Source organism: Glycine soja, chromosome 2 (assembly GCF_004193775.1).
Source record: "Glycine soja cultivar W05 chromosome 2, ASM419377v2, whole genome shotgun sequence".
Classification (NCBI taxonomy): Eukaryota; Viridiplantae; Streptophyta; class Magnoliopsida; order Fabales; family Fabaceae; genus Glycine; species Glycine soja.
Window position 1 is genome coordinate 41649382 of NC_041003.1, and position 18044 is coordinate 41667425.

Below are 18044 nucleotides of genomic sequence, written 5' to 3' on the forward strand. Positions count from 1 at the left end.
GAATGACCTTTAAAAACTAATTTATTTTTATACCCTTTATAATTCAAGATTTTAAAAGTTAAGTCAATACACTTTAAAATGTTTTAAATCTTCTTTCTGTCCCTATGAATCCCTCAATATTAGAGTGGAACAAAAATTGGATGAGAGATTTAATTTGCTTTCCTCTATTCTTTTCCCCTCCCCTTTTTAAAAGTGAACCAAACAAAAAAAAGGTTTTAAAAAAACTCCTCCCTTCCCCTCTTCTCCCTTCCCCACTTTCCTCCACCCAAATGTTAGAGTTTTGTCGGAATTAAACTTATAAAATCAGACATACAATATGTTTCACATTATCTTTCACTTATCTCAGCATTTTAAAAATGTGTTTGGAATATGTTTCCTGTAAGATTTTTTTTTAATGATTTGACAATGATTTTGTAGGATAGATCAAATTGTATATGTTATGAAAATACATTATAAAAGCATTATCAAACCTTTTATGAAGTATTCTTCTGCAAATATGAAAATGATAAAAGAACAATGCATTCTAGCGATATTAATTAAGTACAAAAGCCCCAGAAAAAGTAAACACTTGGACATATAATACAATTACAAACTTTTCAATATATGTTTTAGTTTTATTTAAAATTTAAAGAGAAAGTAAAAAATAAATGAAGGTAAAAGAAATACACGTGACAAAATATCATAAAATGCTTTTTCATTAAATAAAATTTTAGCTTGTCAAATATAAAAATTTAAATATATATTATGATGTTATAATCTATTTTCATTACCAACAAAATAAATTATATATTTTCATTATTTTAAAATGAAGGTATTGAGTACAAAAAGGCCCAGAAATGTTAAACACATAATATAATTACAAACATTTCAATATGTGTTTTAGTTTTATTTAAATTTTAAAGAGAAAGTAAAAATATGAATAAAGGTTAAAAAAATACACGCGACAAAATATCATTATAGCATTTTTCATTAAATTAAATTTTAATTTGTTAAATATAAAAATTTAAATAGCAATCACTTTGTTTTCAATACATTTCTTAAAATTAACTAAGTTACAAAACACTTTCTATTTCGCTAATCAATAATCATTAATTACTCCTATTATTATATAGTACTTATTTAAGTCATTTTCTTATTAACAAAAATATATTAATCAAGCAACAATTGACAGATAAAGCAATCAATATTCATATTAACTAGACAGACATGACAAACCTATTAGTACCTGTGGGTACCGTCTCGCATTTGCTCTAACCTTGACACCAATCCCCGCTATAATGGGAAACATGTATGAGTATGGATACTATTTTTTTTTTAAAAAAAAAATTAAACAGAAACCGTTATGAATATGTAGCTATTCGCCTTCATTTCTGTACATGTTCTTGTACCCCCACACATATATTTATTAAATTATCCTCACTTTATATTACTATTATATATATATATATATACATCAATATTATTTAATTATTTTTATTAGATTTTCATATTTACTATTCCTTAATTATTTATTGTTTATATTCTTTTGATGACTGAAACTAAAACGGTAAAGGTAAATATGTCATAAGGGATTATGTTCTTTCTCAAGTATTAAGTCTTGGAATAGTTTTTAGGTGATTAAAATATGATTTTTACAACAAAAAAAAAATATTGGTATATGATTTTATATTTGGTTGTGTCAAATTGATGGTCTAAACTTGACTCCTTTACTAAATGATATATGTAGTTTTGTTCAATTTTTTGTAAAAAAATTAATTTTTTATGTTTTTTGTTTGCAAAAATATTTTTAAAAAAGATTAATTATCGAGTGGGGACAGATATACGTGATCCTCAACAGCAATGAGAATGAGAAGAAAAAATTACATTCCCATCAAGGATGAATACAAAAGCGAGATAGTTTTGACCTTTTGAAAAAGCAGTCTGAGATGGGAAAGTGCATACACTTTCTCGTCCTGTCATGTCTAATATTAACATGCACTCCTACATCAAAAATTCATTAGCCCAAAAATTATAATGATACATTCTCTATCTCTTATTTCTTATAATTTTATTATTTTTATCGTTATTTTATAATTAAGTTTAAATTTTTTTGAAAAATTTTCAATGACTAAAAACAACTTTGCTTCACAATATAAATTATTTATCATAAATATAAAATATAATTTATGTGTTTAAAATTATTTATTTATTAATAATTTTAATTATAATCAATATAATTTATATATTTAAAACTATTTATTCATTGAAATTTGTGTTGAAGATATCAAGAATACAATTCCTAATCTCATGCTTATTAAATTAAACATTACATCTTTGAAAATAATCATTTACACATGATTTTATTATGATGTAATAAAATTTGAGATAATGGTTTGTTATTATTTGTTATTATAACCAATCAATATAAATATTATCCATTAAAAGAACCATTTGAGGAGAAGAATTTTCTCTGTACGTACAGTTGAATTGAGGAGGATAAAAAGAAAAATAAAATAAAACACATGACATAAAAAATACACAATTATAAGGTTACAAGGATATTTGCAACTGTGATTTCCTCTATTTTTTATCTTTTGAATCTGTAGTCCCGACATTACTTTTTTTTTGGCGAACGTTTGATTCAAAGAAGGAACCCACCTCCTCTTCCTTGTCTTCTATCTGCAGTGATCATAGAGTAAAAATTTCACATTTACGGTCTGATATTTCTCCATATTAACCTTAAAAAGATTATTTCATTTTAGCAAGGTAAGTAAGACGATTTTTTTCAGTCAAAAAAAGGACGACGATCCATATTGGATTTCTACAGTGCACCCATGACTTTAGAGAAGTTTAATCTCAATATTTAATAATTAAATAATACATTTTTTTAAAGATCGAGTACGTGAGAAAAAAATTTCACCCAATTTTAATAAGAAAAGAAGACACAAATAGGAGAAAAAAAATTAAAAAGTTGATAGATGTGGTAATAAGTAATGCTATAAAGAATAAATTGAGACACAAACGAAATAAAAAATAAAAATGAGCGTATATGATCTTTTTCAAATACCACCTTAAAAGAGGATTTCACATGTTGGGATAACAAGAAGTAAATTATAGCATGTTGCAAGTTGGCTTGAAGAAGGAAACCTGAACAAGTTATCTTGATTGAAAAATGAGTTTGCCACATTTTGCGTGTTAAACACGAACATATAAACACGTACGTGGTTTCTAATTCTAGCAAATTAATTAACGCGTAAAATTTTCTTTTGATAAAGAATGCTATTCAGAAATATTAACATATAGGAAAGTTTTCTAAAAAAAACATATGGGAAAGTTTTAATATTGTGACTAGCCATCCAAGACATTATTTTGTTTGGCAAAACTAACTATTCAGCTTATAAGCACTGAAAAATCAAAAGTTTATAAGTTAATTGATTTAATTAGAAATTTTTAATAAAATCATCTGATAAATATTAAATGACTTAAAAGAATTATTCATAATATTTGAATTTATTTTTAATAATTTATCATTTTATAAAGTAGGACAATATTTTTTTTTAAAAAAATTATTATAAAATAATGGTAAAAGTTTATTGATTTTACTCATATTGTTTAAAATAGTTTTTTTAATAAATTAATAATATTAATTTAAATCATTTTTCCTTTTTTTGAAAAAAATATAATTAAATTAAATTATATTTTTAAAAATAACTTTTAATATCTATATATTTATTAATAGTATTATTTTTAAACAAAAAATGTAATAATTCATTAAAATAAATAATTTGACATTAAATAAAATAAAAAAAAGAGTAAAATTCCAACTTTCATAATAACAAAAAAATGTCATCTAGTGTCTATTTTCGCATAATAAATTAAAAATATTCAAAAAAATAAAAAAATCTTAAATTAAATAAAAATATAAAATAAATTTCAAATAAATTAGTAAAGATAAAATTAAGAGAAAAAACTAATAATTTATAAGTTAACTTTTTTTTCATAAACTACTCCAAATAATTTATAAAAATAAACTTTAAGCTATTATCATAAATTCATATACCAACAAGCTAGCTAGAAACCTATATTAGATAATACATATCTTAGGGTTTATCTAAACCTATCTTAATTTAACTTTTCAAAGCCGGTTGAGAAGATCTAGAAATAGCTGATCATTTTTTCTTTGCTTTTCTTTGTAACTGTCCATATATATAGTACACCTATTTTTTGGCACATTATGCTATTTATCAGGACATAGTAATATTTTTAGACTTGTGAGCCACATAATTCTTATTTGTCTATGATGAGTTGTCATGATGATGAAGTGCACCTTGCACTCTGATAATTTCTTCATAAGCGCGCAATTGTTTGGTTAAGAGCCAACAGGGTTGATGAATGATGCATGAATGACTTGACAGGTTTTATTTTAACTGAAGTAGAAGAATATAAAACAAGGCATTAAATTGTGATTCTGTAAAAAAAATAAAAATAGAAGGTATAAATTAATGTATAATTGTGATTAAAAAAAGAGTTCGGACACAGGTTAGAACCTTTTCTAATACATCTTCTGCATTTTGGGTCTGCTTGTCTACATTTTCAGCTACATTTTCAACAAATTCAGCAGCATCCTGAAGTTTTCCTATTGGAAGATTCTTCACAGCCACTTCCGCAACCTTCTCAACCACACGTTCTGCTTTATCTATTGTTGTCCCAATTTTCCCTATACAAATTAAAGGAGACAATAATTAACGCAAATAATAATGCATAATTTCTTTTTAAGGTTGATTAACAAGGTTCTTTATTTGATTACCTTTCATTAATAATAGTTTTAGCAAAGGTCCCCATTTGTTCCTCGTAATGGACATAAGTAAAATGATTACTGTTCCAACGATCCAAGTTTTCCTACCAGAGAATATCGTTTTTAAACTCTTCGTCAATTGCAAATTCGGCACTAATCTTAACTTCTTGTTGGTTGGAACTACAAACATGTAGTAATTCCAGATCATACAATAATATCGAAGAATATATAAATCAAATGGTTTTCTTTTGTCAGCAGAAATATATAAAATTGTTATTAATGTCACATCAATATTAGTTGGGATTATATAGACACTTTCAGAATCAAAAAGAAAAAAAGTGATATTCAAATAATGTTAACTAATTAATTAAAACGAGAAAATAATATAATTATTTCCAAAAAAAATATAAAAAAATAGAATATTTATCTAAAAAGATAAAAAAAATATTGAGTTCATAATAAATACTATATAAAAGGAGAACAAATTATTATATAAAAATAAGAAAAAATGTCATTATTAAACCCAAAATAAAATAATTATCTTAATGTCTATATATATATATATATATATATCAAAAATAAAAATAAAAAACGGGGACGAACGTGTCAAGAATATCAATATTTTCAAAGGTATTTGACAGAAAACAGCAATAAATAAATAAAGTTAATAATTATTCAGATTTCTTTTGTATAAAGTTTCATGCTATCAACTTTTGTATAGTTCAATTCGATCTCAATCACACATCAAAGATTGGTGGAGGGGGTAATGAATTACCAGTGACCAAGAGAAGAATCAACAGGGGGTGAATTTCCTGGTGGTATGCTGGCATAGACAACCATTTTCCTGAAATGATGGGTCGTACAATCTTACTAAGGCTTTGATTTCCCAGAACTTGACTCTTAAGAAAGCACTCACAATAAAATTAACCACATAAAATTAAAATTATACGTACATCTTTTTTGTGGCGTCCTTTTGAAACCTCAAGCCCAAGTTCTGTTCTGGAACTGAGAAGCAATTGTATTTGACTTTGGAGTTGAATCGAAAATTATTACTAGGGCGATGATCGACCTTTGAAGCTTGACATAATAATGTCTCCACGGCCAAGGAAGTAGACTTTTGAGTAAAGGTTGTGTTTGCCATCGAAATGAATCCAATATTCGTTGGAAAATTGATCATTACAATTTCTCAACGAGTATATATGCTGGAGTTTTACAAGAGTATTGAATTAGATATGTATAGGACACGCTATTAAGAGAGAGCTGTCTGCAGCAAAGAAATCTCCAAATTCTCATTATTGGTAATGAAGAGATACAAAGTTATATACATGGTGTTTGTATCCAGCTTAACAGAATCAGTAACTAACTTTATTCTAACTAATTGCCAACTAATCTAACCAACCTCTAACTGAAAAAACTAACTTCCATCCCTTTATACAGTTTTAATACCCCCCTCAAGTTGAAAAGTAAATGTTAATGAGACCCAACTTGCGGATAAAGGATGAGAAAGCTAGATGCAGTAAAGGCTTTGTGAAGACATTGACAACTTGGTGTTGAGATTTCACATGAACAAGCTTGAGTATGTTGGACTGCACTAACTCACGAATGAAGTGATAATCAATATCAATGTGTTTGGATCGTTCATGGTGAGCTGGATTGGATGCTAGATCAATGGCAAATTTGCTATCACAGAAAAGCATGGCAGATGGGATGGTAATCTCAAAGTGCAGTAAAAGTCATCTCAGCCAAATGACTTCACTGGAGACTGAGGAGAGTGTCCGATATTCTGCCTCTATTGAAGATTTAGACACAGTGGGTTATTTTTTTGACTTCCATGATATTAAAGCATCTCCTAGAAACACACAGGAACCAGATGTGGATCTACGTGTGTCCAAACATCCTCCCCAATCAGCATCTGCATAGGCAGACGTTGAAGGAATTACTTGTTGGAAAATGAAGACCCTGACACGGAGTACCTTTGATGTATTGGAGGAGATGGTGCACAACATCTAGATGAGGTTTCCTTGGATTCTACATGTACTGGCTTAGTTTGTTAACAGCAAATGTAATATCCGACCTTGAAATAGTTAGATACATTAGGCGACCAACTAAACGCCTGTACATTGAGGGATCAGGCAGTAATCACCATTGAGCATGTTGAGCTTTAAATTTGGATACATTGGAAGAGAAGATGGTTTGCAGCCAAGGAAGCCAGTATCTTCTAACAGAGAAAGAGCATATTTTCGCTAAGTTAGGACAATGCCCTTGCTGGATTTTGCAACTTCCAAACCCAGAAAATATTTCAAGGAACCAAGGATCTTCAGTTTGAACAGAGCTTGAAGTTTGACCTGAATAGAATGAACACATGCAACACTTAGGCTAGCAAGTAGAATATCATCTACATAGACCAACAAGAGAACCAAGGAAGCACCTTTGCCAATGGTAAAGAGAGAATAATCATTCTTTGACTGAGAGAAACCATTAGCAATTAATGTTGTTGAAAATTTACAAAACCATTGTCTAGAAGCTTGTCTAAGGCCATAAATGGATTTTTTGAGTTTGCAAACAAGATTTTTATCAACTGAATTATACCCTTTTGGAAGCTCCATATTAACTTCCTCAAATAGATCGTCATTAAGGAAAGCATTATCCATATCAAGTTGTAAGATTGACCAGTTTTTAGCAACTACAACAGCCAAAAAGAACTCTAACTGATGTAAGTTTAGCAATTGGAGAAAAAGTATCAGAAAAATCAATGCCAGCTTGTTGTGTGTAGCCCTTAACTACCAATCTAGCTTTGTGGCGATCCACAATGCCATCAGGTTTGAATTTCGCCTTATACACCCACCTGCAGCCAATGCATTGTTTTCCAACTAGAAGGGGAACCAAGGTCCATGTGTTATTGGATTCCAAAGCTTTGATCTCAGCTGTCATGGCTTGGCGCCATTTTGGAAAAGGGACAGCTTGATGATAGAATTATGGCTCATAAATTGTGGAAACTTGAGCAATGAAGTCCTTATAAGGGGGGTTGAGATGGACTAGAGAGCAATTGTCCTGGATAGGATGAGATCTTTATCTAGGTTGCAGTCTAATGTAATCAAGAAGATAAGGTGGAGGGTTTGATGTTCTAATGGATCTTCTTAAAGGAGGAGAAGGGAATGTAGATGAGGCATTAATGGTAGTATCAACTGCAGAATCAGATAATTGAATAGGCAGATTATTTGTGTGAGGAGAAATATTGGGTTCAGAAATATTGGTTTCAATGGCTCTAGGTGGAATGGTTGAGGATATAGATTCAGGAATAGGTAAGGAAATAGCTAATTCACTAAGGAAATCAGGCTCTTGAGATGAATTTGGTAAAGTTTGAAAAAGGAAAATGCTCTCATGAAAGACTAGATCCCTTGAAACATAAAATTTCCTAGTATGCAAGTTATACAACCTGTATCCCTTGACGCCTTGTGGATAACCAACAAACACAGAAGGAACTGTTCTTGGAGAGAATTTGTTCCTCTCAGAATTCAAAGTAGTTGCAAAGGCAAGGTAACCAAAAGATCTCAAAATGGAATAATCAGGTGCAGAACCATAAAGAACTTGATATGGAGTATTTTGTTTCAGCAATGGTGAAGGCAATCTGTTGATAAGGAAAGCAGCAGTAACCACACATTCTCCCCAAAAAGTAATACGCACCTTGGACTGGAAAAATAATGCTCTAGCAACATTAAGTAAATGCTGATGTTTCCTCTCAACAACAGAATTTTGTTAAGGTCTTTCAACACATGAGAATTGATGTAAGGTGCCTTGAGATGCTAGGAAGTCTGTAAGAGCTAACTCCTGAGCATTATCTGATCTTAGACATTTGATTGAAGCTGCAAATTGAGTCTTTACCATTGCAAAAAATCTCAAGATCACAGTTGATGCTTTAGATTTATTTTTGAGCAAAAAAATCCATGTAAATCGTGAACAATCTTCCATAATTGTTAGGAAGTATCGATTGTTAGCATAAGTTGAATGCTTATAAGGTCCCAAAATATCACAATGAATCAAGTCAAAGGGCTGATCAGAAATATTATTAACAAAAAGGAAAGATAATCTACGAAACTTAGCAATAGGACACACATAACAACTTTTGGTGGAGAACTCATTAGGTATGGAAAAAAGAATTTTATTACTCAATATTTTTAAAACACTGTCTGATACATGGCCAAAGTGATTATGCCAATTAATAGCTTGAGTACAAGTTTTGGAAACAACATTTATACAGAAATTATTAATAGAAATATTGCAAGTGGAATGAGTATCCTTGAGGTTCAAGACATAAAGTCCATGAAGGAGATCCCCTCTACCAATCTTCTTGCAATGAGACATTTCCTATATGACAAATTGGTTTGAAGAGAAACAAACAGAGTAAGCTGAATTGGTGAGGAGTGCACTAACTAAAAGGAGATTAAAGATAAAGTTGGGAATAAAAAGACACATTATGCAGAGTTAAAGAAGGAGATAAATGGAACAAACAATGTGAGTGCTTGCACCCGAATAAAAAATCCAACAATTTTGAGGAAACTTAGTTAAAGAAGCAGATAAGACCATACCAGTGTTAGAAGACTCAATATCGGGAGTAACAACACTTGAAGTGTGTGCTTGAAGCAAACTCATGAGTTGGCTATATTGTTGGGCAGTGAGATGAAAGTCAGGAACAAAATTGGATGCTGAGACTTGATTCACTATTTTGCTCTCAGTATTGGATGTTGAGACTTGATTCACTGTTTTGCTCGCGGCTTGGAATAATATGATGAGACAGACATAGAACCCTACTGCAAATTTGCTAGTTCATGTTTCAGCTGGAAAATCAAGGGACCATTTCTCTGTTCAAATCTTTCTTTAAGATTATTCCAAATGGCTTGAGTAGTTGAACAATGAAAACTGCTTATTTGTATCTCCTTTGTAAGAGAATTGAGAAGCCAAGATGCAACGATGCTGTCATTTCGCTGCCATAAAGCATGACTGGAGTGCTCTAATGGAGGTTCAAGAATGAAACCATCCACAAAACCAAACTTATTCTTGCCAAGAAGTGTCATCTTGATGGCTTTCTTTCAAGAATTATAATTCTCGCCAGATAAAGGATGAGTTACGAGGCTCAAACCAAGATTATCACTGGTTTGTATGAAAAAAGGATTGGAATCATCCATGGCACTCATGGAACCAAAAAAAGAAAAGAAAAGCTAGAAGGAAATAAGAGAAAGCGGAAGAAATATATCTCTGCTGATACCATATTAATAGAGAGTTGTGTGCGGCAAAGAAATCTCCAAATTCTCATTATTGGTAATGAAGAGATATAAGATTATATACATGGTGTTTGTATCCAGCTTAACAGAGTTAGTAACTAACTTCATTCTAACTAATTGCTAACTAATCTCTAACTGAAATAACTAACTTTCATCCCTTTATAAAGCTTTACTACGCGCGGTGGAAAGTATATATAGATAGCGTGGATGTATCAGAAATGCATGGTACCACTTTTATATGAATTTGCTACTTCTAATATATAGTCAACTGCAATGTTATTATGAGCAAGCTTACGTGTTTGATAGGATTTTATTACAAAGAGAAACTAATTTGCTCCACAAATAAACATAATAATTGTCTCCGGAAAATCTATTTAAATTACTTAATATGTTTTCTATGGGTCGCTATAGCACGGCATCTCTCACTATACTCGTGCATATCATGTGATTTTCTTTTTATGTTGAACATATATAAATTATAATAATTTGTTAAATTATAATATATATTTATATATATATATATATATATATTAGATATTTTAAATTTTTTTGTAATTAAATATCGTTAATGAAAAAATCTTTAACTTATTTATATTTTAAAAATATATATTTTATTTTTAGTTAAAAAATTATGATTTCTTAATTGATTGTTTTATGATATATATATATAATACAACTTTTATTTTCATTTTTATATTATCAATCCAAAACAATTTCAGTTGATTATATAATTTTGTTTATATCACATAGGAAGTAAAAAATAAAAATGTTGTTTAAGCTCCTTTGGATTTAAATGGGCTCAAGTTGTTTACTCTACCTATTGTTACATTATTTTTCTTGTTTTGTTTTTGTGATGCGAAAATTTCATTATAACTTATTTTTATTTTCTAAAAAGTTACTTGATATTGTTATTTGTTAGAAAGTGTTGAAATGAATGACAATGGGTGACACATATTAATTAATAGAGAATCAAATTCCGTCGCTCTTATTGCAGTTTTAACTTCTATGAAACAAAACCAATATACCATGCAATTGAGCTAACTAGATGTAAAGCTCTGTTTTGTTTTGGAGCTTAATGCTAAGGTCAATTTGGAAAAGCTAAATGGCCTCTAAATATTGGAGTTGTATGTGTTTTTATTTCATATGATATAATTTTTTTTATCATCATATTATATAATGTTTGTATTTTATTTATGAGGATGAGGATATATTGTTCTTTTTCTCTCTCCTTAAAAATTATACTTAACGAGTGCAAATTATTCCAAATTAACTGACTCGAAGGAACCCAAATTCGAAATTATTTAAACTATCTGGAGGTTCATGCTATCAATATTTCAAATGGTTTCTTATCATTTGTCTTTTTATATTATAAGAAGTATCAGAATTAATTGGAACTTGGAAGAGATCATGATTCTTTAATATGCCTAGCTATTATAGATATTAATTGTTGATATGTTGAATCTTGAAGCAAACATGCATGATAACGAAGATCGACGTGAAAAAATACTATTAACCTGGATGTTATAGAAATATTAGAGAGAGTAAGGCATGAATAATCCTTTGATTTTGAAATATTATTTATGTTATTTCATTTTTTTAACAAATAGATTTGTTAAATACTTTTTTTATTGGTTTCAAATATATTGAATGCTATAATATTCACATCTTTATGATTATGTACTGATTACTAAGGTGTTTAAGTTACTTAGTTAAACATGACGTGTGATTATTGTAAATTTTCTCAGGTATCTTATTCAATTTTTACGAATAAAAAATTAATTATGTATTGATTAGCTAATTATTTAAAAGATTCACCTTAATAAAAATAATATATATATATATATATATATATATATTTAAAAGAATATTAGGAATCCGCACAAGATGCGGGGTTTATATCTAGTTTAAATAATTACTAGTGATGAGTCACGCTATAAATAGAGTATGAGTTAATTTATTAATTTGGTGAGATTTACGTTAAAATCTATTCAACAATAAAATGGATTGCGTATGTTACAAATTGCTAACACTGCTTGTGCATGTAGTATGTCATATTTACTAGTTTATATTATTTGATTCTATTGTGTTCTATATCTATATCTATATCTATATATATATAACAAATAAGCATGCATCTTTCAACACGGAATCAATTGTTCATAATGTTATGCGCGAGAAAAGAATTATATCTTAGGAGGGGAAATTTGTACAAGTATGTTTAAAAAAAATATTGAAATGTCGTGTTGAATTTTTTTAGTACATGAATTGTCGCCATGGTCAGCAACGGTGTCTTTTTCTACTTATGTTCCTTTGCTTCTGCGGTCGTTGTGACGGAATTTTCCTGATGATGAGTGGTTGATTCAATGAAGGACTCAAACTCCTTTTCCATGTTCTCCACCTACACGTTAATCCAAATTGGTCATCATGTCTTAATTACTCAAATCTTGTTCATAATGTCTTATTCAAATCTATAAGACCAAAACTTTTCAAATTAAGTATAAACTTGTACAATTGTCCTTCAAAAGATAACTAAAGTTATATATATAATTCTGCAATAAGCAATAACAGCGATTAACAAGTTATATACTTATTCTTATTGGCTCTAGCTAGGTAGGAAATTCTGAACAACGCAATTGGACCGAAAACTGAATCAGCCAACTTGCGTGTTGAAGATTAAACAAGTAATTTCGTTATTTATTAAAGTCTAATTTATTGTCTAAGAGAATTTATCCAATATTAATAGAAAACTTCTAACATTGACATTAAGAGACTAAGTCAAATCATAAAAACCAATCACATAATTCAATTCATATCTAACTATCCCGCCACAATTTGTTTATATGTCATCCAAATAGAGATAATTTGTCTATATGTCATCCAGATAGAGATTAATTTTAAACCTTTTCTAATGCATCTTCTGCACGTTCTGCACCCTTATCTATATCTTCAGCTACTTTTTCAACAAATTCAACAGCATCACGAAATTTTCCATCGGGAAGATGCTTCACAGCCTCTTCTGCCACCTTATCTACCCCCTCAGCCACGTCCTCTATAATGTCTACTACTCGTTGTGCTTCGTCTATTGTTGTTTCAACTTTCTCTGCGACATCGCCCATCACACAAGTGAAAATTTCAGGTCTAATTAATATTAATTAATTGCCAATAAATAATTCAATTTTGCTAACAGTTAACATGGTTGATCTCTTACCTTTCAATTGTAGCAAGGGTCCCCATTTGCCCCTCGTAAAGGATACAAGTATCGTGAATATTGTGCCAATAATCCAAATTTTCCTGGGAGAGAATACATTTTTTAAGTTTGTCTATTTCCAAGTCAAATTAAACTATATAAAAAAACACAAGTAAATAATGTCACATATATGATGAGAGATTGGTGAGGAAATAAATTACCAAGAACCAGGAGAACCAGGAGAAGGATCAATAGGGTCTCCTGGTATTATGCTAGCGTAGACAGCCATATTCCTGGATGAATTAGAGTTTAATCTTAATTAAGAACGAACTTAGAAAATAGCTCTTCATGAAGCAATTCTAGCAACAACAAAAAAATGTAATAAAAAACTAAATAAGGGGTATACATACATCTTTCTTGTGGAACCATTTTGAAATCTCAAGGCTAGGTTCTTTTCAGGAACTGAAAAGCGATTATTTTCTTTGAGTTTGGAGTTGAATCGAAGGGGATGAATATTGGGATGATCAACATTTGAAGCTGGATATTTCCCTACGGCTAAGCAAGTAATCGTTTGAGTAAAGATTGTATTTGCCATCATTATATGAATCTAATATTTCGGATCCGTAACTATATATAATAAATATATCGGAACAATTTTCAAATGAAGACGCTGAGGCAATGTATGAGGATTGAATTGTTTATGTATAGGGCGCGTTCAAGTGGACAAGTAGACAACACGTAAAAAGGATTAGTATGTATGACTTTTAATTATATGAACTTGTTTTAAAATAAGCCATATTTTGTGAGTAACGTTTTATGAAAACGAAGAGTCCAGGAAGGAGAAGGGTATCAAAAAGTCAACATACATTAAAATAATAAATAAAAAGATAATATTATTCTCATAAAAAAAAATCAGTATTATTATTATGAGTTCTTTTTTCCTGTCACACAAGCCGTGACTAAGATTGTTTTGCCATATCTATGCAGAAGTGCTTACGTACAATATAGAATATTCTCTTTCTTAGTTTCCTTTCCATTTGGTCGAAACACATGTTTTTTAAGAAAAAAATGTTTTTCATTGGTCAAATATTATTATTAAAAGGGGTTTGACTTCAGCACAAGATGTGTTTAAAAACAAGACTCTAGAAAAAATTGCAATAGTTGATAGGTAAACCATAACCAAATCATTACTCCATCTAAAGGCATGCATTATAACAAAATCAGGTAGGAATAGACGAATAGTCAAAGACAGTAGGGATTGTGAGATTTTGTGGAAAAGTTTGAGAATTGAAGCACATGTTGTATCCGATTCAAGACTCTAACATAATAGAATAATTGTTTAAATTGAGCATATGTTCTATCCACTTTAAGACTAACACATATTGGTAACACACAAAAAGTATTGAAACGGATAGCAAATGCCACTGTGTTTAGGTAAAAATTTAGGAGTATTCATGAGCAGAATTAGTTCAGATTTAAGATGAAATTAAATTCAAATTAATCACATTTAATTAAAATAGTTTGATTTGAATTTAAAAATAAAAATCAATCTGGGTAAAATTGAATTGATTTAGTTTCAGTCTCTCGCATGGTGGGAGTCTGGTGGATAATTATTATTGCAAAGATTGTTGTTGGGCTATGAGAACTTTGCAAGACGATGTATTTGTGGCTAGGGGTGGAATAAGTCAGGCCGGTCTATAGGGACCTAAGACATAACCTGCATAAAGCATGATCTATTTAATAAAAAGGTTAGGTTCGGACGCTTTTAAAAGTCTATTAAATAGACCAGACTTAGTCTTATTAACAAATCTTATAAGCCTGATAGGTCTCTCTCTCTCTCTCTCTCTCTCTCTCTCTCTCTCTCTCTCTCTCTCTCTCTCTCTCTCTCTCTCTCTCTCTCTCTCTATATATATATATATATATATATATATATATTATTTTTTTGGGTACCAATATATATGTGTCATTGCATTGAACAGAACACACGGTATAATTAATATTTTTTTTGAAACTAGCAGACTTTGATTACACACGATTGCTCCATAACTTTCATTCCTATAATTAAGTAAGACTTTAATTACAATTTAAGTGGTGTGAGTCATGTGTTGATTGCCGTTTCATTCTTTTTACTAGTTGTAAGATATTCAGTTCATTCCCTTTATATTCCTAGTTATTTTTATTAGCTTATTTTCCTATTCCTTTTAACGTTTCCTTTTCCTTTTTTCTATTAGGTTTTCTCTCTTTGCTGAAGTAAAATAGAGAACACAACTAACAAAAATTGCAGAGGAAACAAAAATCGTATCCTTTTCACTTCAAGCTTTTATAGAGGTAAAACTTCAAAATCTTGCCATTTTTTCTCTCATCTTCTTATTCCTTTAACAAGTTTCATTATTATGAGTCTTGATTTAGGCATGTTCAGGTTGGTTTTTTGTTACTTGGTGATATATGATTTCTATCAATACTTTTTTGCATGTCATTATAACTATTATATTTAGATAGCTTTTTCATTACAGAGGTAATGTAGTTTTGGGACATCAATTTTAATGATTCCTCTTGTTGTTGTCCTATGTTATGTCGTGTTTTAATTCATATTTTTACTATGTTTAGCATATGTCTTCTCCCTTGGAAATTAGTGAACAAATAGAAGGTGTGTTATTAAAAATTAAGTCAAATTATATATTAAGGCCCTGTTTAGCCTATTATAGAAGGTGTGTTATTTTTTTTGGTAAAAACAAATATAAAAGGAATATTAAAGGTTTAATGTGAAGAAGGTTTTTAAAAAATTATCAGGTCAGGCTAAGTTTTTAAAAAGGTCAAACCGAATCAAAATAAAAGCCTTTGATAGGCTATAGGCCACGCTCAAACCTAAAAAATTCATCGTAGGCTAGACTCAAGTCTTTTAAAGCATGACCTATATTCCCACCCCTATTTGTGGCACAGGATGGAGGCAAAGATGATGCCAAAGGTGAAATATTTGGGCCTTGATTTTCAACTATCCTTATGCTTAATTAGTTTCTTGTAGAATTATGAAAGGTGTTAAAGTGCTTTACTTTTCGATAATTGCTTCTTGCACCTTTGGATTTACTTCTTGCACCTCATTCCGAAATCTAATTTACATTTTGGATTATCATTCTAGAATGTAAAAATTAGTCCTTTTTTGTGCACAACTTTCCACGTTGGGTATTGTTAAACACATCCTTTTTTACTAAATACACCCCCACTTTTAAAACTTATTCCTCCTACCCTAACCTCTTCCCCTCCTCCCACCCCTTCCTTTTTCTAACTTCACTAACCCCATGGATCAATGCTTAGAGTTGGATCAAAGGCTTAATGGCACATCTAGGATTCAGTGCTTCCTGTTGGTGCCATACAAATTGGATACTTACATGCATCATGTTATGTTATGATTAAGGTTACCATCACATCCCTTGCTCTTTGTTGGCAGCTTGCAATATGATTATCATAGCATTGTACTTTCCCTCTCATCATCGTTATGCTGTGTTTGGTTGATAGTATGCAAATATAGAGAAATGAAAAGAAAAAAAAAAGAATTAATTAAGTAGAGTATAGGAAATGTAGCATGTGGTATCACATTATCATTTTTTTATATTCCTCTCCTTCCCCAACCAAACATAACATTAAAGTGAGGGAATAAATGTATTTTAGAGGATAAAATACACCAATAACCCACTAATTTAAAATTCAACAATTGAGATTAGAATTAATTTTATATATATATATATATATATATATATATATATATGATTTTAACTCAATTTTTAACTATTAATTTTATAATCAACAATTGTAATTGCACTTTATCGCCTCTAAAGTGTATCTCTTCACTTTAGAGGAGCCTAATCCAACTTGGATACTCACACACAGAGGTTACAACTCTCTTGTTATTTCTATTTTTTTTATAACTTAAAATTGTTAATTCAATACACAGTCTTATAAGAGTATAAATTTGAAATTTAGTACATTTTATTTAAATTATATATGTATAGAGTTCAGTAATTTATTACATTTTTTATATATGTATTTTTTTTATAATTTAAAATACTATATGTAAATAGAAAATATGTTAAACTTATTTTTTAAAAAAAATATATAGTAATTCTCTCAAAAGAGTAATATTGTTTTTTTAAATTGATTTATATTATTCGATGTCATTATTTTGTCCATTTCAGACACAAAATGGGATAAAAGTTTACTAGGTCATATTTTATCTAATTTTTATATTTTCATCCTTGCTTATCTTGTGTCCACATACCAAAGATCTTAATATCACTAAAAAAAAAACAAGATCTTAGTATAACAAAATTAAACTCATGCGAAAGCACGTGAGTTACAAATGATGTTGAGAAATTACACACACGGAAAGAGAGGACAAAGTTGTGTTGTGCTTAAGGATGCAAATTGCTATCTCAAGCTATTCAGCATCACTTCGTTGAATTTAATTTGATTTGAGCTTTGAAGACAATTTCTGAATTCACCAAACTTTAAGGTGGGATATGGTCACATCTTCTTGATAAGGACTTTACACCAATAACTTTCCAAGTAATGATAAATTATTCAGACTTTTAAAAATGTAATGATGACTTTATTTAATCTTAAATAATAATAATAATAATAATAATAATAATAATAATAATAATAATAATAATAATAATAAAGCCACACAACAGTTGGTGTATACTTTTCCAAGGTAACATTATTCTAAAATTGATAGCGATCCTTCATGATTTTATTTTAAAGCTTAATCGACGAGGTATTTCCTTAAAAATACTATTAATCCTTTTAT

The 18044-nt window shown here is 29.6% G+C and overlaps 2 protein-coding genes across 2 annotated transcripts; both read right to left on the reverse strand.

Annotated features, from left to right (window-relative positions):
• Positions 1 to 4478: 4478 nt before the first annotated feature.
• LOC114376366 lies at positions 4479 to 6054 on the reverse strand. Its single transcript, XM_028334462.1, has 4 exons — positions 5728 to 6054; positions 5550 to 5618; positions 4787 to 4878; positions 4479 to 4696 (listed from the first exon to the last, which is right to left on the reverse strand). Exons 1-4 carry the CDS (start codon positions 5949 to 5951, stop codon positions 4479 to 4481), a joined length of 603 nt encoding a protein of 200 aa, XP_028190263.1. The 5' UTR covers positions 5952 to 6054.
• A 6112-nt stretch (positions 6055 to 12166) lies between these two features.
• Positions 12167 to 13897, reverse strand: LOC114395058. Its single transcript, XM_028356751.1, has 5 exons — positions 13651 to 13897; positions 13462 to 13533; positions 13262 to 13344; positions 12954 to 13153; positions 12167 to 12451 (listed from the first exon to the last, which is right to left on the reverse strand). The coding sequence occupies exons 1-5, from the start codon at positions 13836 to 13838 to the stop codon at positions 12350 to 12352; spliced, it is 645 nt and encodes a 214-aa protein (XP_028212552.1). The 5' UTR covers positions 13839 to 13897; the 3' UTR covers positions 12167 to 12349.
• Positions 13898 to 18044: the final 4147 nt, after the last annotated feature.

Bases quoted from the DNA above. Each gene is read 5' to 3' on its own strand.
- LOC114395058 (XM_028356751.1), bottom strand. From the start codon at position 13,838: ATGATGGCAAATACAATCTTTACTCAAACGATTACTTGCTTAGCCGTA. The intron at 13,345-13,461 runs GTAATTTATTTC...ATTCTCTCCCAG, and splicing joins CCTGGTTCTCCTGGTTCTTG to GAAAATTTGGATTATTGGCA. The intron at 12,452-12,953 runs GTTTAAAATTAA...ATTAACGTGTAG, and splicing joins CAGAAGATGCATTAGAAAAG to GTGGAGAACATGGAAAAGGA.
- LOC114376366 (XM_028334462.1), bottom strand. From the start codon at position 5,951: ATGATCAATTTTCCAACGAATATTGGATTCATTTCGATGGCAAACACA. The intron at 5,619-5,727 runs GTACGTATAATT...CCATCATTTCAG, and splicing joins AAGGACGCCACAAAAAAGAT to GAAAATGGTTGTCTATGCCA. The intron at 4,879-5,549 runs GTAATTCATTAC...ATTCTCTGGTAG, and splicing joins GATTCTTCTCTTGGTCACTG to GAAAACTTGGATCGTTGGAA.